We start from the raw sequence: 23,573 nt of genomic DNA on the forward strand, positions 1-23,573 counted from the left end.
GTGACATGTACGGATTATCCGAATTTAAATAATTCCGTTTTCGTTTATTTTTAGCGTTACAAATTAGGTGTCAATTTCCATGGCAATAAACATCATGGCGGACAACTGGCTGTCAACGTACTAACGAAAACATTTAAGAGGTGATATTTAAGATTGCAAAGACTGTTTAGGTTCATCAACAGAGTTGTTGAATTATGTTTATAGACAGCTTACAGTAAAGGTGGGTCGTTTCTCCAACTGGTAACTGTTTTGTAAAATGGGTTGCAATAAAGACTAACACTGTGCATGAAACGAATGCAGTGTACTGAATGTGTAGGTCTGTAGCTAAATAGGCCTAAATGTAGAAGCCTCTTGTGTTTATTCTAGAGCAGTATTGTCGTACACTGCTCCGAATGACCTAAACTTTCGTCTATGGCCACATACAGATATAGGTTGCTCATTTTGCCTGAGTTTTGTTGATCTTAGAGAACTTCTTTGAGGTTAGTTGGTTAGTAGAGAGGAGATGATACCTACTAGAAAAAACTTTCAACATCAAAGCTAATACTTTTTGACATTTATTTGTTTTTAAAAATTATCCTGTTTGGGTGAACTTTTTGGTCATTTACTATGTGTAAATGTATATCTCCTACTAGGTAGGCGCCCAACTGGTAAAGATTTATGCCTCCATAGTAGCCTAAAGATGGACTTAGTTGAATCTCTTTTTTGCTACATCTTCCATATCATTTAAGCTTGTGCATGCTTAAGTTTAGCTATTATTGAGCTATTATTTTCATAATTACTCCCGTTCAGGTTCTTAGTGCTATAATGGATTTTCATGTACACAGATTTTGGCCCTGCAACTCCTGCTAAAGTAGCAATTTCCCAAGTTTGTATCGAAGTGGGATGAAATTAAACATTAAACATTTCTGTGATTGCAGAGTATCCAGATATTAAGCACTATATTACTACACATTTTGTATTTCATTCTATGCAATAGTATGCATGTTCATTTACCGATGAATATTTCAATGTAAAAAACAAGTAAAAAATGGAGGAAGGATTTACTTTCTTCACCGCTGCTTACTCCCTTCTTACTTTCATGTGTTTCATATCCCTTTGTCTGATAGCTTCCATGTAGTTTATATGTTTGTAGTACATGTTGTTCAACAAAATCTTGATAGTTTCACTTTTGTTGGCAGTTTTGTTCTGCTAAGCCAAGTGCCCATCATGCCCGTGACCAAAGTTCCTGTGGTGCACAAATTTGGAATCATCTCCTACAGCCAACGCTTGCAGTTACAGGAGAGGTTGCTTAAACAGTCTTTTCCAGAAGTACAAGGCTCTAAACAATCAGCTGTACACACATCAAGGTACATGTACATGTGTATGGACTAGCTATTATGGAATAAGTATTGTATTTATTTCCAAATTGTGAATGATTTAGTCATAATACTGTTATCATTGTCTTATTTCTCACTTAACTCCTTAGATTTGCATTTGAGTTATAATTAACCCTGTATCACTATTAAGGTGTTCAATCCATTAGATGGGGGAGGAAGGCAGATGGTAGGTTTAGGTAAAGATTAGATCTGTGAGGAAGGCAGGTGGTTAGATTTAGTGGATGATTAGCTGGGTGATAAGGCAGGTGGTTAGGCTTAGGTAAAGATAGATGGGAGAGAAAGGTGGTTAGGGCTAGGTAAATATTAGATGGATGGGGGAGGCAGGTGGTTATATTTAGGTAAAGATTAGATGGGTGAGGAAGTCAGACGGTTAGATTTAGGTAAAGGTTACATAGGTGAGGGAGGCAGGTGGTTAGATTTAAGTAAAGATTAGATGGTTGAGAGAGGCAGGTGGTTAGGTTTAGGTAGAGATTAGATTGGTGGGGGAGGCAGGTGGTTAGGTTTAGTTGAAGATTAGATTGATGGGGGAGGCAGGTGCTTATGTTTAGGTAAAGATTAGTTGAATGAGGAAGGCATGTGATTAGGCTTAGGTAAAGATTAGTTGGGTGAGGAAGGCAAGTGGTTATATTTAAGTAAAGATTAGATGATTGAGGGAGGCAGGTGGTTAGGTTTAGGTAAAGATTAGATTGATGGGGAGGCAGGTGGTTATGTTTAGGTAAAGATTAGATGGGAGAGGAAGGAAGGTTGTTAGATTTATGTAAATATTAGGTTGATGGGGGAGGCAGGTGGTTAGGTTTAGGTTAAGATTAGATGATAGGTGGATGAGGGAGGCAGGTGGTTATGTTTAGGTAAAGATTATATGAGTGAGGAAGGCAGATGGTTAGGTTTAGGTGAAGATTATATATGATGAGGAAGGCAGGTGGTTAGGTAAAGATTAGGTGAATGAGGGAGGCAGTGGTTAGGTTTAGATAAAGATTATATATGATGAGGAAGGCAGGTGGTTAGGTAAAGATTAGGTGAATGAGGGAGGCAGTGGTTAGGTTTAGGTAAAGATTAGTTGAATGAGGAAGGCAGATGGTTAGTTTAAGATTAGATGGGTGAGGGAGGCAGATGGTTAGGTTTGGATAAAACAAGATGGGTGAGGAAGGCAGGTGGTTATGTTTAGATAAAGATTAGAAGGGTGAGGGAGGCAGGTGGTTAGGTTTAGGTAAAGATTAGATGGGTGAGGGAGACAGGTGGTTAGGTTGAAGTAAAGATTAAATGGGAGAGGGAGGCAGGTGGTAAGATTAGATGGATGAGGGAGGCAGATGGTTAGGTTTAGGTAAAGATTAGTTGGATGAGATAGACATGTGGTTATGTATAGGTAAAGATTAGATGGATGAGGAAGGCAGATGTTAGAGTTAGGTAAAGATTAGTTGGATGAAGAAAGCATGTGGTTAGGGTTAGGTAATGTTTAGCTGGATGAGGAAGACAGATGGTTAGGTTTAGGTAAAGATTAGATGGTGAGGGAGGCAGGTGGTTAGGTTTAGGTAAAGATTAGATGGGTGAGGGAGGCAGGTGATCAGGTTTAGGTAAAGATAAGGTGAGTGAGGGAGGCAGTGGTTAGGCTTAGGTTAAGATTAGAGGGATGGGGAAGGCAGATGGTTAGTTTAAGATTAGATGGGTGAGGGAGGCAGATGATTAGGTTTAGATAAAATAAGATGGGTGAGGAAGGCAGGTAGTTAGGCTTAGGTAAAGATTAGCTGGGTGAGGGAGACAGGTGGTTAGGTTGAGGTAAAGATTAAATGGGTGAGAAAGGCAGGTGGTAAGATTAGATGGATGAGGGAGGTAGGTGGTTAGGTTTAGGTAAAGATTAGTTGGATGTGAAGACATGTGGTTATGTTTAGGCAAAGGTTAGATGGGTGAGGGAGGCAGATGGTTAGGTTTAGGTAAAGATTAGAGGGATGAGATAGACAGGTGGTTAGGTTGAGGTAAAGATGGCATGGATGCGGGAGAGAGGTGGTTATGTTTAGACAAAGATTAGTTAGATGAGAGAGGCAGATGGTTGGGTTTAGGTAAAGATTAGATGGATGAGGCACACACGGGGTTTAGGTTTAGGTTTAGGTAAAGATTAGAGGGATGATGGAGGCAGGTGGTTAGGTTTGGGTAAAGATTAGTTGGATTAGACAGAAAGGTGGTTAGGTTTTGGTAAAGGATTATTCAGGTGAAGAAGACAGGTGGTTAGGTTTAGGTAAAGATTACATGTAGGTGGGTGAAGAAGGCAGGTGGTTAGGTTTAGGTAAAGCTTAGATGGGCTTTGATTCTATTGTCTATTCCAAATGGAGTATAATGCTCCAACCCTCGTACATAAACTGCAGAAATGTAGACAACTAAATTCAGACTGAGGTAGCTAACACTGTAATACCGTTGCGTTTGTTGTTTTGCCTTTAGACTTCCACTGGAAATAACAGAGACCTTCATACAGCAGTACAACAATGCTAAAGGACTGGATGAGTGTGAGAAGTTTGAGGACCTGGCTCAGAAGATGCTGGAGAGGATTAAGGTGTAGCCTATGCACTGGGTTTCACACACATGCATTACCATATAACTCCATAACTGTCCATGTGCCTCCATAGAACCTTTCAATTGTTTGTATAACCTCAGTACATTACCCACATTTCCTTTGCTTTTCATTGTTGTGATGTTGCTTTTATTATTTATCATGTAATGTAATATACCTTAATAATGAAGGGGTTTTGTTATAGTTGGGATCGTCAGAACTGTTTCTTTGCTTAGCCTAGGTGTAAGTTTAATATGGTCACTTATTAATACCATGCAGTTTTTGTTAAAATTTGTGTTTGGTTGCTGAGAGTTCACAAATTTCAGTACATTGGTAAATTGATGATTGGTTCATTGGTGGTTATATTGTTGATACATACATAGTTGTGGATATTCATTGTTACATTATATTTCAAAACTTAATGTATTTGAAGCAGATTCTTTGTTTTGAATACTAAACATTGTCTTTTAGTGTTTCAAAAACAACATTGAGGCATACATACATATGCACCATGCTTTATAACATTGTTCATTACCATGGATGTCATTTACCATTTTACAAAAAATGTTAACATCGTAGCTCACACTCATGTAACACACTCAGAATGTGAAAATTTTCTGTGTAAGAGCATTCCAACTGATAAAGATGAGTCTATGTCTAATTTACTTCTGGAAGTGTGATAATATTATAGACCCTTACATACTCAGACGTGCTGACAGCCTTTCTCTGATGTGTTTGCTGTTTCAGAGACGTACTGGAGTAAGGGTAGGTTCTCAGGGTCAGCACATTAACCTTCCCTTGGCCTGGACAGAACTCTCCCAGCTGGCTCAGTGTAAAGGGTCCATCCAGGAAGGTGGGTAGTGCAGGTCACCATAGCGTAGAAGTCTTGTAAAGGCTCCTTCCAGGAAGGTGAGTAGTGCAGGTCACCATAGTGTAGAAGTCTTGTAAAGGCTGCATCCAGATAGGTGGGTGGTGCAGGTCACCTTAGTGTGGGAGTGTTGTAAAGGCTGCATCCAGGAAGGTGGGTGGTGCAGGTCACCTTAGTGTGGGAGTGTTGTAAAGGCTGCATCCAGGAAGGTGGGTGGTGCAGGTCACCATAGTGTAGAAGTCTTGTAAAGGCTCCTTCCAGGAAGGTGAGTAGTGCAGGTCACCATAGTGTAGAAGTCTTGTAAAGGCTGCATCCAGATAATTGGGTGGTGCAGGTCACCTTAGTGTGGGAGTGTTGTAAAGGCTGCATCCAGATAGGTGGGTGGTGCAGGTCACCTTAGTGTGGGAGTGTTGTAAAGGCTGCATCCAGATAATTGGGTGGTGCAGGTCACCTTAGTGTGGGAATGTTGTAAAGGCTGCATCAAGATAATTGGGTGGTGCAGGTCACCTTAGTGTGGAAGTGTTGTAAAGGCTGCATCCAGATATGTGGGTAGTGCAGGTCACCTTAGTGTGGGAGTGTTGTAAAGGCTGCATCCAGATATGTGGGTGGTGCAGGTCACCGTAGTGTGGGAGTGTTGTGAAGGCTGCATTCAGATATGTGGGTGGTGCAGGTCACCTTAGCATGCGGGTGTTGTAAAGGCTGCATCCAGATATGTGGGTGGTGCAGGTCACCTTAGTATGAGAGTGTTGTAAAGGCTGCATCCAGGAAGGTGGGTGGTGCAGGTCACCTTAGCGTGCGGGTGTTGTAAAGGCTGCATCCAGGAAGGTGGGTGGTGCAGGTCACCTTAGTGTGGGAGTGTTGTAAAGGCTGCATCCAGGAAGGTGAGTAGTGGAGGTCACCTTAGTGTGGGAGTCTGGTAAAGACTCCACTCCAGTAAGGTGGGTAGTGCAGGCCACTTTAGTATGGGAGTGTTGTAAAGGCTGTATCCAGGAAGGTGGGTAGTGCAGGTTACCTTAGTAGGCAGGTGTTTTAAAGACTGCATCCAGATACATGTAGGTAGGTGGGGCAGGTCACCTTAGTATGGGAATGTTGTAAAATCTGCATCCAGGAAGATGGGTGGTGCAGGTCACCTTAGCGTGTAGGTGTTATAAAGGCTGCACCCAGGAAGGTGGGTGGTGCAGGTCACCTTAGCATGTGGGTGTTGTAAAGACTGCATCCAGGAAGGTGGGTGGTGCAGGTCACCTTAGAGTGCGGGTGTTGTAAAATCTGCATCCAGGAAGGTGGGTGGTGTAGGTCACCTTAGCATGTGGGTGTTGTAAAGGCTGCATGCAGGAAGGTGGGTGGTGCAGGTCACCTTAGCCTGTGGGTGTTGTAAAAGCTGCATCCAGGAAGGTGGGTGGTGCAGGTCGCCTTAGCATGCAGGTGTTATAAAGGCTGCATCCAGGAAGGTGGGTGGTGCAGCTCACCTTAGCGTGTGAGTGTTATAAAGGCTGCATCCAGGAAAGTGGGTGGTGCAGGTCACCTTAGCATGCAGGTGTTATAAAGGTGGTGCAGGTCACCTTAGCGTGTGAGTGTTATAAAGGCTGCATCCAGGAAGGTGGGTGGTGCAGGTCACCTTAGCCTGTGGGTGTTGTAAAAGCTGCATCCAGGAAGGTGAGTGGTGCAGGTCACCTTAGTGTGCGGGTGTTATAAAGGCTGCATCCAGGAAGATGGGTGGTGCAGGTCACCTTAGCGTGTGGGTGTTGTAAAAGCTGCATCCAGGAAGGTGGGTGGTGCAGGTCACCTTAGCGTGTGGGTGTTGTAAAAGCTACATCCAGGAAGATGGGTGGTGCTGGTCATCTTAGTGTGGGAGTGTTGTAAAGGCTGCATCCAGGAAGGTGAGTAGTGGAGGTCACCTTAGTGTGGGAGTGTTGTCACAAATGCTCATATATTGGACGATTGCCTGTCCCACTCTTACATGTCTAGTCACTCTGGCTAGTCTCAATAATGTTTTACAGAGAAGTCTCTGATATTTGGAGGTTTATTTGTCACCTGGTTAAGGTTGGTACTTTACTCTGGGCTCTCTGCCAATAAACTTGACCGAGGGGTTGTCATATTAGTGAAATAAGTTCTTAAGCATCAGTTGAGAATGTGGACTCAATCTGCATTATACATTCTTGGATTGATGGTTGTTCGCTACTAACCTGGCAAAATCTGCTCAATCTTAGTACCATTTTATGTCCTAGATCTTCACTCTTTTCAGCTGCCTCTGCAACCAATATTTTGGAATGTTCTGAGAGAACTATGGCGTGTAGAGAAATAATTTGCACAGTTTCATAAAGGTAACATCTTTAATGACACAACCACATCATTTTTAGTGTAATTTTCATAGTAACTGTATGCAGAAATTCTACTGAAAAAGTGGTTTAGTGGTTGGAAAGGTTGAAGATGTCCATTCCCCTGATTTACAGATTGCCTGGATGTGTTGATTATCTCCCTGGATCAAGCCCCTCTAGAGCACTGTCACATCCCTGCACTGTTCTTCCTGGCTGAGACAATGCTGTATTGGCTGAGAACAGATGTCATTCACCAGCCATATCTACGGACAGCTGAGATCAAACTACTGAGAGTGAGCAAACAGTTTTCTGTCCCTTGACACAAAGATATTTTACCAAACTTTGTCCGTAACAATAACTGTCTTGCCAGATGGTTTTGTCACAATTCCAGAATATTAACTAAAACTCCATACGTGTAAATGCTGCATGCTCACAGTCTATATAATTTCGCAGTGTACAGTTCAGATTTAGACTCGATGACATTATGCATTGTACAGATGGGCCAACTTGTATTCACACGCCTGTTTTACCATCACATGGCGGGAGAACTCAGGGAGGAGAAGGAGTTCAAGGAGCGACTCTTTACCTACCTAGACGGTAAGATGTAATTGTCAAATTATATTGGTAATAACTTGAATTGGGAAGATCACTGAAGAATTAGTAGGGTGTGTATCACCTTTACCCGAATGTTGTGTTTTCCTTGTGGTCTGTCAGTCTATCACTCAGTCACTCACACAGTCTGTCTGTCTACATGGCTGAAGAATTAGCAGGATGTGTATTGCCCTTACCCGAATGCCCTGTTTTCCTTGTGTTGTCTGTCAGTCTATCACTCAGTCACTCACACAACCTGTCTGACTACATGGCTGAAGAATTACCGTGGTGTGTATCTTCCTTCTGTCTGACTACAGGCTGAAAAATTACCAAAATATCTATCTCCCTTACCCTGATATCCTGTTTTCCTTGTGTTGTCTGTCAGTCTATCACTCAGGCACTCACACAACCTGTCTGACTACATGGCTGAAGAATTACTGTGGTGTGTATCTTCCTTCTGTCTGACAACAGGCTGAAAAATTACCAAAATATCTATCTCCATTACCCTAATATCCTGTTTTCCTTGTGTTGTCTGTCAGTCTCTCACTCAGTCACTCACACAGCCTGTCTGTCTGTCTACAGGACTGAAGGATTACCAGGATATGTAGCTGACTTACCCCAATGTTCTGTTTTCCGTGTGGTCTGTCAGCCTGTCACTCAGTCACTCACACAGTCTGTCCGTCTGTCTACAGGACTAAAGGATTACCAGGATGCGTACCGCCCATATCCCAATGCCCTGCTTTCCTTACGGTTTGTCATTGCGGTGGGGAAGATCATCTTGTCTGATTTGGATCTGGTTACCGCACAAGCAAAGGAAGAGAAGTCTTCATCTGACCAGCCAGACCAGGAAAAGGGGAGTAAGCCACAAACTGTGCACAAAGAGAGACAGAAGCTACCGGTATCAGCCTCATCCACGCGGAAAGTAACGACCCCCAAGTCCTTGGCCTCATCATCTAGAGCCACACGCTTCTCATTCCACAGTCGGCCAGACTCCACCACATGGGACTCTAAGGTAAGCTGTTTCTCATTTTGTATTCTTGCTGACAACTTTACCAGAAGTCTGGTAAGGACATGTGCACTACTTGCCTGTACATATAGCTGTTATTTGACAGTTTGACAAGAGCAGTATGGCAGTATAATTTATTTATAATTTATTTATTTCATTGGTGTTTTATGCCCTACTGAAAGAATTTTTTATGTATACAACGCAATCAGCATTATGGTTTGAGGAAACTGGGCAGAACCAGGGGGAACCCACGACCATCCACAGGTTGCTGAGACTTTTCCACGTACTGCCGAAGAGGAAGCCAGCATGAGCTGGACTTGAACTCACATTGACTGCATTGGTGAGAGGCTCCTGGGTCATTGCACTGCACTGGTGTGCTGACCACCTCAGCCATGGAGGATCCTGTATGGAGTTATGAGGTTTTTTTTTTTCATGCTTGTTGTCTCTGTCAACATGTTTACAGGACTGAGGTACAGTGTGAAGTAGTGTTTATGCTCTCATGTAACCTTAACGAAGTTTACTCTCACATGGGAGAGTTTGCCAGTGCAACTTGCCAAATGTTGGTAGTTTATTCTGGCACTCAAGTTTCCTCCTATAAGTGAAAACTTCTTGAACAAGGCAGTTAAACAAAGGTCAAAAAAAAGAAGAAAACAATGGGAGAACAATTATCAAAAGAAAAAAAGTGATAAGATTTTGAATACTAGGATGTGTTGTTTAGGCCTAATGAGGTGAAGTTGAGATAAATTCATAGAATAACCTGTGCTGATCAGATAACATTCCTTCAGCATACCAAAACATGCACTACATATATGTGTGTGGTTGAATTTGTTAGGGATGTGGATTATGCTCAAGTAATAGAGATTGTGTTTTGTGTGTACGGACCTGTTCTAGCTGTTCTCCACTGTGTCAAGTAAAGCTTGTGATGCTCACTCTGCATGCTGGGGCAACAGCGGAGCTCTGAGTAGCAGTATCCACGACCTAAGCCCCACCCTGTGGCACTCCCTGGATGTCTGGAGGTGCACCAATCATCTGGGCAGAGGGCTCAGTCATGCTCTCCGAGCATTGGCTTGTTGTGCAAGCGGATTAGCCAATGAAACCTGGTGAGTGAGAAACACTGGACACACCCCCTGAAATGTACACATATTGTCTTGTTCATTTCTGTTTTACTATCATCTCTGTGGACTGTAAGGTAAAAATGATCTGCTGTGTACAGATGGAAACGTTTGTCATGATTACGTGTAACTTAATACATTCAGCAAGAAAGATGAGGCTGGATGGTACAAATGTAGTAACACAGGGAGTGAGATGTGGCTCGGTGGTATTACATGTGCATGTGTTGATGAGTGATCCACAAACATGTCCTGAGGATTCGCTGCAAAACATGTCCTGTCGATTCGCTGCAAACATGTCCTGTCGATTCAATCTGGACTTGCACCAGATTTCCACATCATGGGGTCTTGAAGACAGTATGCGATCAGCAGTGCTTGTGGGGCCACTTGCACAGTCTTTCAAGACCATTTGTATTCTGCTAAAATGGCATGTGTGTGTCACGCCTATAGGAAAGTTTATCACAAACTTGCCATTGGTTGATGGTTTATGCCAGGAACAGTGTTGTTCTCAATTCATAGCTGACGGTCACCATATATGCCAGGAATTTTTCATTATGGCATTTAACAACAATGTAATAAATTCATGTAAATACCCCTCTGGAGACAGTGTTTGGGTGTGAAATGAAGTTTTGGCTGCCCAACTCTCCCTGTTATGTTACATGTAGGACCTGAAAACTTGTAAAGGCATGATACAGAAAATGTCAGAGCTGATTCCAGTGCCATCACAAACTGCAGTGGACATGTACACGGATGTTTTTGAGTTATTTTACACTACTGATTACATTCTTTAATATTTTTTCTTTCCTATTTTTTAATCCCAAAGGATTGACACAACCTGTTCCATGTTGATCCTGGCTGAAGCAGCTAAATCAAACTTGGCTGCTCTAAAGGTGATGCAAAACCTGGCCAAAGGGGAGATTCCCCAAGACTTCCAGGACTCCCCACCAAGCAGCAGGCACACTGAGGAGTCAGGTAGGCCAGGCTCTAGTCCCACATGATTGAGAAACTGGGTTGTTCCATCGTATGAAATAATAGATCATATGAGATAAAACGTTTGGGAGCAGGACCTTGATGTCATTTTATGAACGTCAACTTTTCCTTTCCCAGCTCATGACGATGACGTCACATTAAAGACAGTACAAAGGTACAATAGAAACTGATGCATTGTGGCATTAGAGACATTGGCACTACAATTGATTGTGATGTAACAATGGGTCAAGGTCCTGCTTCTCATAGCGTAAAAAAATATGCCGCATCACCATTAGGTTATTTCCTGACAAAATTCCTAAACATGGGTTTATACCCCTTGGTAAAAATTGACATCAATTAACAGTACTACCCTACATTTATACACGTGTATGTGCTACTTCCGAAAGGTGACTGACATACATATGTGCTACTTCTGAAGGGTCACTGACATATGTATGTGCTATTTCTGAAGGGTCACTGACATATGTATGTGCTATTTCTGAAGGGTCACTGACATATGTATGTGCTACTTCTGAAGAGCCACTGACATACATATGTGCTACTTCTGAAGGGTCACTCACCTACATACAAATACATGTATGTTGCCTTTGAAATGTGACTGATACACATACACTACTTCTGAAAGGTCACTGACATACATACACCTGCATGCCACTTGCATGTATATATAAGTTACTGGGTTGTCAGATTTTCCAAAGGGCTTGTAAATGTATCATCTGTGAAAAGGGTTATGAAGAATATTCTGGAATGGCAGAGAGCTGTTAAGTTCATCACACTGAAGATTTTATTAGCAAAAAAATGCTTGATGATTTTCTTTAAATGTCTACAGGATCATTTTTATTGGTTTTCTCCTTGCACATGTACTGGCCTTGTTAATGTCATTAGATAGTCGTTAATAAGTCTATGAATAAAGTACACCATATCAGTATCATTGATGTCCTCAGATACATTCAGCATGGAGAATGGTGACTGTGGCGAAGAGGATTCACCAGTGAGTGATACCAGCTCTCGACCCTCCCTCAGTGATATATTTGAGCGTAGTGAGGAAGGGGAGACAGAGTCGAGGGTGAAGCCTTCAGAAATCGACTCCTCCCCTGACAGTTTCCAGGAACAACAACATGTGACAGCAGAGTCACCCATGCAGGACAGACCAGGCAAGGTGCAAGATTGTACTGGTGACGGTGGTCAAGAGCAGAGGTGTCAAGAGGATGGCTCACCAGACATTGAACATTCTAGGCAGGAAGATGGGGCACAAGTCACCAGAGGTTTTGCTGAGGCCAAAAGTAATGATTCTGACCTGGATGGAAAGGGTTCTAAACCAGATGGGAAGGGTTCCAGTCATAAGGAGGAGGATTCCAAATTGGATGGGAAAGGTTTCAACCAACCCGAGGAGGGTTCTAAGCTAGATGGGGAAGGTTCCAGCCAAGATGAGGAGGGCTCTGTACTGGATGGGAATGGTTCTAGTCAAGAAGGGAAGGATTCCAGAGGAAATGAGAGACCCAAACCCGTCCTGCGTGACCCAGGTGTGAGTAAACACAACACTGGCAGAGAAGTCTCCTTTGATGAGAACATCCAGTTGGCTGTGGTGGAGGAATTGAACACCTCAGATCCAGCCGTTAGTGCTGGTCTGTCTGCCAGTAAGGAGGAAGCCCAGTCCTGTGTGGATTTGGCTCACCAATCACAGGAGGACTCCTCGGTGCTAGATGCCCTGGACACTAATAAAAGAACTGGTCACAGACAGGACTCTGCGGATCTGTCAGGACGAGGCTCGAGGGCTAGCTCAGCGCCTACCTTCACCAACCAAGCGGTCAGTACATAGAAGAGCTATTTATTTGATCCTTGTTTAATGCTATGCTCAAAGGGTTTTCACAGTATTGGAACATGATGGAACAGTGTTGGAACATGGTGCTACAGTGTTAGAACATGGTGATACAGTGTTGGGAACACAATTTTGGAAGAAGTTCAATACTGCTTGCAAAGTTTATCCTTTTGAATCAAATGGGGAACCATTATGTATTTCATACTTCGTTAACAACATTCTTTGGAAATGTTCACTTCCACATGGATGAAGATGGTTAGATTCATCAGTAGAGCAGGTACTTGAATATGTGGCTGATGAACCTCATCTCTTCTAGTCCTGTCCTACACCATATCTCTGCCAAAGAGAGCTAGATACAAGTCTGCCTCATACTCACTGACCGCGGGGTAAGTAGGCTCAGGCAAGTTGAACATCACTTAGTCTAAATGAGTCAAGGCTTCCTGTATTATCATAAATTCAAAAACATATAAACTTGTAAGGAGTTGGCATCACCCTTAGGTTTAAATTAAATAGTGTATCTGTTGTGCGGTTAGCCCAGAACCCCATGGCTGGCATTGGGAGACTGGTATTATGTACACAGAGATCATTGTTTTGTTGAAATCTGGGTGACAGAGTGTGAGCAGCCCTGGTCCACATGGCTTGCATTGGGAGATGGGCATCATTTATGCAGAGGTCTGTTTATTTCGATGAATTTTGGTTTACAGAGTGTGGGCAGCTCTGGTCTCCATGGCTGGCATTGGGAGACTCAGACAAGCAACATGTACAGTGAAAGCAGAGGTTTTTGTTTTGATGAATTGTGGGTTACAGAGTGTGGGCAGCCCTGGTCTCCATGGCTGGCATGAGGAGACTCAGACAAGCAACATATACAGTGAAAGCAGAGGTTTTTGTTTTGATGAATTGTGGGTTACAGAGTGTGGGCAGCCCTGGTCTCCATGGCTGGCATTGTGAGACTCAGACGGGCATCATGTACACAGAGATCATTGTTTTGATGAATTTTTGGTTACAGAGTGTGAGCATCCCTGGTCTCCATGGCTGGCTTTGGGAGACAGGTATCATTTACACAAAGATTATTATTTGGTTGAAGTTTAGGTTACAGAGTGTGAGCAGCACTGGTCTCCATGGCAGGCTTTGGGAGACAGGTATCATTTACACAAAGATTATTATTTGGTTGAAGTTTAGGTTACAGAGTGTGAGCAGCACTGGTCTCCATGGCTGGCTTTGGGAGACAGGTATCATCTATACAGAGGTCTTTCTTTATTTTGATGAATTGTGGGTTACAGAATGTGGTCAGCCATGATCTCCATGACTGACATTTGGAGACTGGTATCATGTGCACAGAGATCATTGTTTTGTTGAATTCTGGGTTACAGAGTGTGGTCAGCCCTGGTCTCCATGGCTGGCATTGGGAGACGGGCATCATGTACACAGAGGTCATGGCAGACATTTGCCTCCACGGCAGTTCCTCCCACATACAGAAAAGAGCTTTGGTCGGGGACAACGAGGATTTCCGTGAAGTGTTGAGACGACGGATCACGCAGATGCCCCTGTCCAGTGCAGGGTTGTTAGACTTGGCATTTTTCCACTCCGCAACTGATTCGAAGGATGGCAGTACGTATATTTATTAATATCTGATTAAAATTTGAAGAATATTGCTATACTGTTTTTATTTGTACCAGATTTAACAGATTTTAGACTGTTAGTTTCTTAGATTTTCTCTTTATTAGGCTGTGTCATCTAGTGCAGTCTGTGCAGATTTTCTCTGATTTTCTCTTTATTGGGCGGTGTCATCTAGTGCAGCCTGTGGTTAAATTAGCCCCAACTGATGACTGGTAATTAGGATTTCAAGGCATCATTATACATCAGCCCCTTCAGTCATGTCAGTGATTGTTCTAATACAGTACTGATTCGGGGGCAGTAGATCCAGAGTCATTTATGGGTCGGGTCACACCTTAGACTTTAAAAGTTGTAACATCCACACCTAGCGGTCAACATTAAGGGGATAATGCAACAACTGGTTTGGCTTGGGTGACCAGATTACTTGTCTTCAGTAAGTCATCTCAGTGAAGCAGCACTAGATAAAAGAGCAGTGGTAATCTGTCCTGCAACAAGGAGGTACATTTACGTGCACTCTAAGGACTCCTGCGTCATCATATGAGTGAAAAATTGTTACGATGTTAAACCCCAAGCACTGGCTCACTCCTAATACAGTATAAGACTTAGTAGGGGAGTTTTGGGTTGGGACTCTTTTGTCGTCAAAGGTAAGAGTAGTTCTGCTATGTCATGTGACTTGTGAAAAAAGTTAGGTAAGCTTTGTTGACATTAATTTACTGATCACCTGTCCCATCGTGTTCCAAAGGCACATATCATACCTCTTTCCTTTAGAATCTTCTCAAGTTCACAATTGTTCAGGTTCTTGCTTTTCTTTGTTTTTTGTCTACTCTAAATTACTTTTTATGAAACTTTTTAAAGACGCCCATGTTATAGTAAATGTGATCAAAAATAGTTGCTTAACATTTTTGACAGGTCACATGATACAGTTGGGCTGTTTTTACCTTCACTGATAAAACAGTTCGAACTCGAAACTGCCCCATTCTTTCCATTGAATGTCAGGACTTTACAGTTATACTGTGTGGTATTTGGTTTATAGACTGGAGTTGGAGGATTCGCTGTGGTGCCATCCACTCTCTGGTGAAGATCTGCCACTGTCTGTGATGGTTAGTTAGTGTCAGTGTGTCATTACATTTTAATGTCTTGTTTCTGTAGATGAAAGTGACTGGAGTTGGAGGATTCGCTGTGGTGCCATCCACTCCCTGGTGAAGATCTGCCACTGTCTGTGATGGTTAGTTAGTGTCAGTGTGTCATTACATTTTAATGTCTTGTTTGTGTAGATGAAAGTGACTGGAGTTGGAGGATTTGCTGTGGTGCCATCCACTCCCTGGTGATGATCTGCCACTGTCTGTGATGGTCAGTTAGTGTCAGTGTGTCATTACATTTTAATGTCTGGTTTGTGTAGGTGAGAGTGACTGGACTTGGAGGATTCGCTGTGGTGCCATCCACTCCCTGGTGAAAATCTGCCACTGCCTGTGATGGTCAGTTTGTGTCAGTGTGTCATTACATTTTAATGTCTGGTTTGTGTAGATGATAGTTACTGGAGTTGGAGGATTTGCTGTGGTGCCATCCACTCCCTGGTGAAGATCTGCCACTGTCTATGAGGATCAGTTAGTGTCAGTGTGTCATTACATTTTAATGTCTGGTTTGTGTAATGTCTGGAGTTGGAGGATTCGCTGTGGTGCCATCCACTCTCTGGTGAAGATCAGCCACTGTCTATGAGGATCAGTTAGTGTCAGTGTGTCATTACATTTTAATGTCTGGTTTGTGTAGATGAAAGTGACTGGAGTTGGAGGATTCGCTGTGGTGCCATCCACTCCCTGGTGAAGATCTGCCACTGTCTGTGATGGTCAGTTAGTGTCAGTGTGTCATTACATTTTAATGTCTTGTTTGTGTAGATGAAAGTGACTGGAGTTGGAGGATTTGCTGTGGTGCCATCCACTCTCTGGTGAAGATCTGCCACTGTCTATGAGGATCAGTTAGTGTCAGTGTGTCATTACATTTTAATGTCTGGTATGTGTAGGTGAGAATGACTGGAGTTGGAGGATTCGCTGTGGTGCCATCCACTCTCTGGTGAAGATCTGCCACTGTCTGTGATGGTCAGTTAGTGTCAGTGTGTCATTACATTTTAATGTCTGGTTTCTGTAGATGAAAGTGACTGGAGTTGGAGGATTTGCTGTGGTGCCATCCACTCCCTGGTGAAGATCTGCCACTGTCTATGAGGATCAGTTAGTGTCAGTGTGTCATTACATTTTAATGTCTTGTTTCTGTAGGTGAGAGTGACTGGAGTTGGAGGATTTGCTGTGATGCCATCCACTCCCTGGTGAAGATCTGCCACTGTCTATGAGGATCAGTTAGTGTCAGTGTGTCATTACATTTTAATGTCTGGTTTGTGTAGATGATAGTGACTGGAGTTGGAGGATTCGCTGTGGTGCCATCCACTCCCTGGTGAAAATCTGCCACTGTCTATGAGAATCAGTTAGTGTAAATGTGTCGTTACATTTTAATGTCTGGTTTGTGTAGATGATAGTGACTGGAGTTGGAGGATTTGCTGTGGTGCCATCCACTCCCTGGTGAAGATCTGCCACTGTCTATGAGGATCAGTTAGTGTCAGTGTGTCATTACATTTTAATGTCTGGTTTGTGTAGATGATAGTGACTGGAGTTGGAGGATTTGCTGTGGTGCCATCCACTCCCTGGTGAAGATCTGCCACTGTCTATGAGGATCAGTTAGTGTCAGTGTGTCATTACATTTTAATGTCTTGTTTCTGTAGATGAAAGTGACTGGAGTTGGAGGATTTGCTGTGATGCCATCCACTCCCTGGTGAAGATCTGCCACTGTCTATGAGGATCAGTTAGTGTCAGTGTGCCATTACATTTTAATGTCTGGTTTGTTTAGGTGAGAGTGACTGGAGTTGAAGGATTTGCCGTGGTGCCATCCACTCCCTGGTGAAGATCTGCCACAGTCTATGAGGATCAATTAGTGTCAGTGTGCCATTACATTTTAATGTCTTGTTTCTGTAGATGAAAATGACTGGAGTTGGAGGATTCGCTGTGGTGCCATCCACTCCCTGGTGATGATCTGCCACTGTCTATGAGGATCAGTTTGTGTCAGTGTGTCATTACATTTTAATGTCTGGTTTGTGTAGATGATAGTGACGCGAGTTGGAGGATTCGCTGTGGTACCATCCACTCCCTGGTGAAGATCTGCCACTGCCTGTGATGGTCAGGTAGTGTTAGTGTGTCATTGCATTTTAATGTCTGGTTTGTGTAGGTGAGAGTGACTGGAGTTGGAGGATTTGCTGTGATGCCATCCACTCCCTGGTTAAGATCTGCCACTGTCTGTGAGGATCAGTTATTATCAGTGTGTCATTACATTTTAATGTCTGGTTTGTGTAGATGATAGTGACTGGAGTTGGAGGATTTGCTGTGGTGCCATCCACTCCCTGGTGAAGATCTGCCACTGTCTGTGATGATCAGTTAGTGTCAATGTGTCGTTACATTTTAATGTCTGGTTTGTGTAGATGATAGTGACTGGAGTTGGAGGATTTGCTGTGGTGCCATCCACTCCCTGGTGAAGATCTGCCACTGTCTATGAGGATCAGTTAGTGTCAGTGTGTCATTACATTTTAATGTCTGGTTTGTGTAGGTGAGAGTGACTGGAGTTGGAGGATTTGCTGTGGTGCCATCCACTCCCTAGTGAAGATCTGCCACTGTCTATGAGGATCAGTTAGTGTCAGTGTGTCATTACATTTTAATGTCTGGTTTCTGTAGATGAAAGTGACTGGAGTTGGAGGATTTGCTGTGGTGCCATTCACTCCCTGGTGAAGATCTGCCACTGTCTATGAGGATCAGTTAGTGTCAGTGTGTCATTACATTTTAATGTCTGGTTTGTGTAGGTGAGAGTGACTGGAGTTGGAGGATTTGCTGTGATGCCATCCACTCCCTGGTGAAGATCTGCCACTGTCTATGAGGATCAGTTAGTGTCAGTGTGCCATTACATTTTAATGTCTGGTTTGTTTAGGTGAGAGTGACTGGAGTTGAAGGATTTGCTGTGGTGCCATCCACTCCCTGGTGAAGATCTGCCACAGTCTATGAGGATCAATTAGTGTCAGTGTGCCATTACATTTTAATGTCTTGTTTCTGTAGGTGAGAGTGACTGGAGTTGGAGGATTTGCTGTGGTGCCATCCACTCCCTGGTGATGATCTGCCACTGTCTATGAGGATCAGTTTGTGTCAGTGTGTCATTACATTTTAATGTCTGGTTTGTGTAGATGATAGTGACGCGAGTTGGAGGATTCGCTGTGGTACCATCCACTCCCTGGTGAAGATCTGCCACTGCCTGTGATGGTCAGGTAGTGTTAGTGTGTCATTGCATTTTAATGTCTGGTTTGTGTAGGTGAGAGTGACTGGAGTTGGAGGATTCGCTATGGTGCCATCCACTCCCTGGTGAAGATCTGCCACTGTCTTTGAGGATCAGTTTGTGTCAGTGTGCCATTACATTTTAATGTCTGGTTTGTGTAGATGATAGTGACTGGAGTTGGAGGATTTGCTGTGGTGCCATCCACTCCCTGGTGAAGATCTGCCACTGTCTATGAGGATCAATTAGTGTCAGTGTGCCATTACATTTTAATGTCTGGTTTCTGTAGGTGAGAGTGACTGGAGTTGGAGGATTTGCTGTGGTGCCATCCACTCCCTGGTGAGTGAGTGAGTGAGTGCTTGGGGTTTAACGTCGTACTCAACAATTTTTCAGTCATATGACGACGAAGGAATCATTAGGGTGCATGCACGTGTAATGTGCCTCCTTGTTGCAGGACGGATTTCCACCGCTCTTTTATTTAGTGCTGCATCACTGAGACGACTTACCGAAGGCAAGTAAGCCGTCCCGCCCGAGCCATTATACTGATACGGGTCAACCAGTCGTTGCACTATCCCCTTCATGCTGAACGCCAAGCGAGGAAGTTACAACTTCCTCTTTTAAAGTCTTAGGTGTGACTCGACCAAGGATTGATCCTGGATCTACCGGTCCCGAAGCGGACGCTCTACCAACTGTGCTATCCGGGCCGGTCACTCCCTGGTGAAGATCTGCCACTGTCTGTGATGGTCAGTTAGTGTCAGTGTGTCATTACATTTTAATGTCTGGTTTGTGTAATGTCTGGAGTTGGAGGATTCGCTGTGGTGCCATCCACTCTCTGGTGAAGATCTGCCACTGTCTATGAGGATCAGTTAGTGTCAGTGTGTCATTACATTTTAATGTCTGGTTTGTGTAGGTGATAGTGACTGGAGTTGGAGGATTTGCTGTGGTGCCATCCACTCCCTGGTGAAGATCTGCCACTGTCTATGAGGATCAGTTAGTGTCAGTGTGTCATTACATTTTAATGTCTGGTTTGTGTAGGTGAGAATGACTGGAGTTGGAGGATTCGTTATGGTGCCATCCACTCCTTGGTAAAGATCTGCCGCTGTCTGACCAATGACAAGGCTAAGGAAGGTCTACGGAATGTGGCCTGGGCCACACTTATTCACGCCCATTCCAAGGAGAAAGACGACAGAGTCCTGGAGGCTCTCAAAGTGGGAGAGGTAAGGCCTTAGTCAGATCACTCACTAATCAGCACACTGAAGCAGATAAATAGCCTCTGCTACCTACATACTCTTCAGCCACCAGTACACAAGGACATGAATGACATAAGTCATAAAGAGGTGAGTTCTTGCCTACGTCAAGCAGACAGACATGACAAAGGTCAAAGAAATAGGTCTTTAGTGAATATAATGCTCAATCAGCACACAGAAGCAGATTTCCTGTCCCCTCTTTAACACCTCTGCTACCAGTACACAGAGACATACAGTGAGCATAATGCCCAAAACAGTACATATAAATTGTAGGAAAACACCCCTGGAAGGTGATACCTGTGTTGAAGTCAGCACCAGTAAGCCGCTTCTTTTGACTGCTTGCCTATAGCTTCAGCTTGAATGTTGAGAAAGTGAGATTTGTTATTGTTAACAACAGATTTCATTTGCCAGGTTTGATTGTTTGAGGTAAAGTTCTTTAATGATCATTTCTCACCTGCTCCAGCTTCATAGTCCATGATACATGTGTATGTGCATTCCAGTATGTGTGGTTTATGGTCAGAAGACAGATGTTAGACCCTAGAAGACACAGTACATGTCATCATAGGATTTATAGAGATTTATACTATAATAATTTAATTTTGAACACCAACAATTAATGAATGAATATGAAATTAATCAAGAGAAAAGTAGTGTGAAATGGAAGCAAATCGGAACTAAATTAACAGATAGATATAAATATGTTTGACTGCTCCAGAGTTTTCTGTACATGCTGTACATGAAGTATCCACATGTACATGTTAATTTCAGGTACACAGTACTTTAGAGAGTCTGGCTGGAAGTCACATGGCAACACCTGCTAATGTGATCGGAGGGAGGATTGCAGCCAGACTGGCCAGCATATATTTACCTCCCCTTCCCTGCCCTGTCAGCATCCCTACTTCTAAGAAGAGCCGAACTCGCAGGTCGCGATACCCAACCAGTGTCAAGACAGACACCCACTCTCGACAGCCACTGAGAACATCCCTCAGGTAAGGCACTAGTGCACAGAGCCACAGCCTAACTACCCGTTACACTTTTAGTTTGTACTCCTACAAAGCACTTAATAATCTGAATATCATTTATGTAGTTAAAAGACTTTCTTGTGTATGGTAATAGTGTTGATAAAACTCAGTTTCAGCATGTTGTTGTATTGAGATTTTAAATTTTAGTTTTGACATGAAATTATAATGAAAAGCATTATATAATTATTATTATAATTATATAATATTGTTGATATAGAAACTTTAATTTGGACATATAATAGTATTGATAGCTTTGGTAAAGACATGCAATTGTATTGATAACTTTGATTTGGACATGTAATAGCAACGGTATTAAAAAATTAGTTTGAGACTTGTAATTGCATTGATAACTTTGCTTTGGGCGTGTAACAGCATTGATAATTTTAATTTGGATATGTGATACCATTGATAACTTTCATTTGGACATGTAATTATATTGACAGCTTTGATATGGACATTGATTTGATTTGGACAGCTTTGATATGTACATTGCTTTGATTTGGACAGCTTTGATTTGGACATGTAATTGTATTGACAGCTTTGATTTGGACAGCTTTGATTTGGACGTGTAATTGTATTGACAGCTTTGATTTGGACATGTAATTGTATTGATAACTTTGATTTGAATATGTAATTACCTGTATATTCATATGGTTCACGAAGTAAGCTGAAACGTGAACTGATGTAACAGTGTCATGCAGGTAGATGTTTGATCCATATGTACATATGCTGATGCTCTGCTCTTATAGGGATGAGGTTACCCTGGCCACAGCGCTACATCAACCACAGCCCAGCTTTAACGTTCGTATGAGCTTTGACTTGCGGCGTATTGTGGAGGACCAGGTACAGTATGGTCAGACTTTAGTGTATTGTAGAGGATCAGGTACAGTATGGTCAGACTTTAGTGTATTGTGGAAGATCGTGTACAGTGTGGTCAGACTTTGGTGTATTGTGGAGGATCAGGTACAGTATGGCCAGACTTTAGCATATTGTGGAGGATCAGGTACAGTATGGTCAGAGTTTGATGTATTGTGGAGGATCAGGTACAGTATGGCCAGTCTTTGGTGTATTGTGGAGGATCAGGTACAGTATGGTCAGACTTTAGTGTATTGTGGAGGATCAGGTACAGTATAGCAAGGCTTTGGTGTATTGTGGAGGATAATGTACAGCATGGCCAGTCTTTGGTGTGTTGTGGAGGATCAGTTACATGATGGCCAGATTTTGGTGTATTTTGGAGGATCAGGTACAGTATAGCAAGACTTTAGTGCATTGTGGAGGATCAGGTACAGTATAACAAGGCTTTGGTGTATTGTGGAGGATCAGTTACATGATGGCCAGATTTTGGTGTATTGTGGAGGATCAGGTACAGTATAGCAAGGCTTTAGTGCATTGTGGAGGATCAGGTACAGTATAGCAAGACTTTGGTGTATTGTGGAGGATCAAGTACAGTATGGCCAGTCTTTGGTGTAGGCCCCTATTGTGGAGGATCAGGTACAGTATGGCCAGTCTTCGGTGTATTGTGGAGGATCAAGTACAGTATGGCCAGTCTTTGGTGTATTGTGGAGGATCAGTTACATGATGGCCAGACTTTGGTGTATTGTGGAGGATCAAGTACAGTATGGCCAGACTTTCATGTGTGGCGAAGATGGGCAGTTTACCCTAGGCATTGCAGTTTCCTCCACTTATAAAACTCACTGTCATCTCATAAGTGAAAAATTTGTTGGTACATTGTTAAACAACAATCAAATAAATGTTGCAGTGGCGTAAAGAGCTGCAGGCTGGTTTGGATGAAGAGGAGAGTGGTCGTCAAGAAGCATTGGAACGTGAGCAGGCGGCAGAGGAGAGGAGACAGCGACGGCTGGCTGAGGACAAAACCAGAAAGTTCACACAAACAGCTACATAACCTGATCTACATATATCACAAACAGCAAACCAAGATTACTGAGAATTACTCCCCTTTACCACTAAGTGGCACATCAGCGGATGTTAGAGCTAATAAACAAAACTGCTGACAGTATCAGAGAGGTATAATAATTGAAGTGAACTTGACAAGTGTGGCTTGTTTCTTGTTTCATTTTAACATAATGATTTATATTTGTTATACTTCACATATTATTATTATTTTGTATCTTATGGACTGTTACATGGAACATACATATACACATGTGGATTGTGGTATTTTTATAGACTGTTGTGTGGACTGTTGGATGGAACATACATATACACATGTGGATTGTGGTATTTTTATAGACTGTTGTGTGGACTGTTGGATGGAACATACATATACACATGTGGATTGTGGTATTTTTATAGACTGTTGTGTGGACTGTTGGATGGAACATACATATACACATGTGGATTGTGGTATTTTTATAGACTGTTGTGTGGACTGTTGGATGGAACATACATATACACATGTGGATTGTGGTATTTTTCCCAGCTGTGGGAGTTGAAAGTATGTGTATCACAATATTACACCAGTTTCACTGGAATGCTTTTATGCTCTGTTGATTACAATTTTTACGGCTAGCCACAACTGAAGGTAATATTGTTTTTAATACCAACGTTTTCAATAATTACGTGCAAAAATTTGTTACTTGTACAAGAAGTATATGACCATTTCTCCTCTCATAATACAATGTAACCACTTTTTCCTTGTAAAAGGTTATTGTTCAGGAAGAGAACAGCTGCTGTTAATATTTAATGTTTATACTTCTATGTAAG

General features: G+C 42.7%; 1 protein-coding gene across 4 annotated transcripts; it reads left to right on the forward strand.

The window, feature by feature from the left end:
* The first annotated feature begins 105 nt into the window (after positions 1-105).
* Positions 106-23,543, forward strand: LOC135465646 (transmembrane protein 232-like). Of its 4 annotated transcripts, none has more exons than XM_064742932.1 (14): positions 106-220; positions 1,179-1,346; positions 3,807-3,918; positions 4,663-4,768; positions 7,234-7,391; positions 7,596-7,695; positions 8,382-8,701; positions 9,587-9,795; positions 10,628-10,776; positions 11,739-12,601; positions 13,984-14,221; positions 19,616-19,797; positions 20,596-20,816; positions 21,599-22,299. In XM_064742932.1, the coding sequence occupies exons 2-14, from the start codon at positions 1,207-1,209 to the stop codon at positions 21,981-21,983; spliced, it is 3,183 nt and encodes a 1,060-aa protein (XP_064599002.1). In that variant the 5' UTR covers positions 106-220; positions 1,179-1,206; the 3' UTR covers positions 21,984-22,299. The 4 variants fall into 4 exon arrangements, with proteins under 4 accessions (XP_064599002.1, XP_064599003.1, XP_064599004.1 ...); XM_064742933.1 differs by having other exon boundaries at positions 114-140; XM_064742934.1 differs by lacking the exon at positions 106-220 and adding an exon at positions 22,609-23,543 and having other exon boundaries at positions 1,043-1,346; positions 21,599-21,692.
* Positions 23,544-23,573: the final 30 nt, after the last annotated feature.

This window comes from Liolophura sinensis, chromosome 5, assembly GCF_032854445.1.
Source record: "Liolophura sinensis isolate JHLJ2023 chromosome 5, CUHK_Ljap_v2, whole genome shotgun sequence".
Lineage (NCBI taxonomy): Eukaryota > Metazoa > Mollusca > Polyplacophora > Chitonida > Chitonidae > Liolophura > Liolophura sinensis.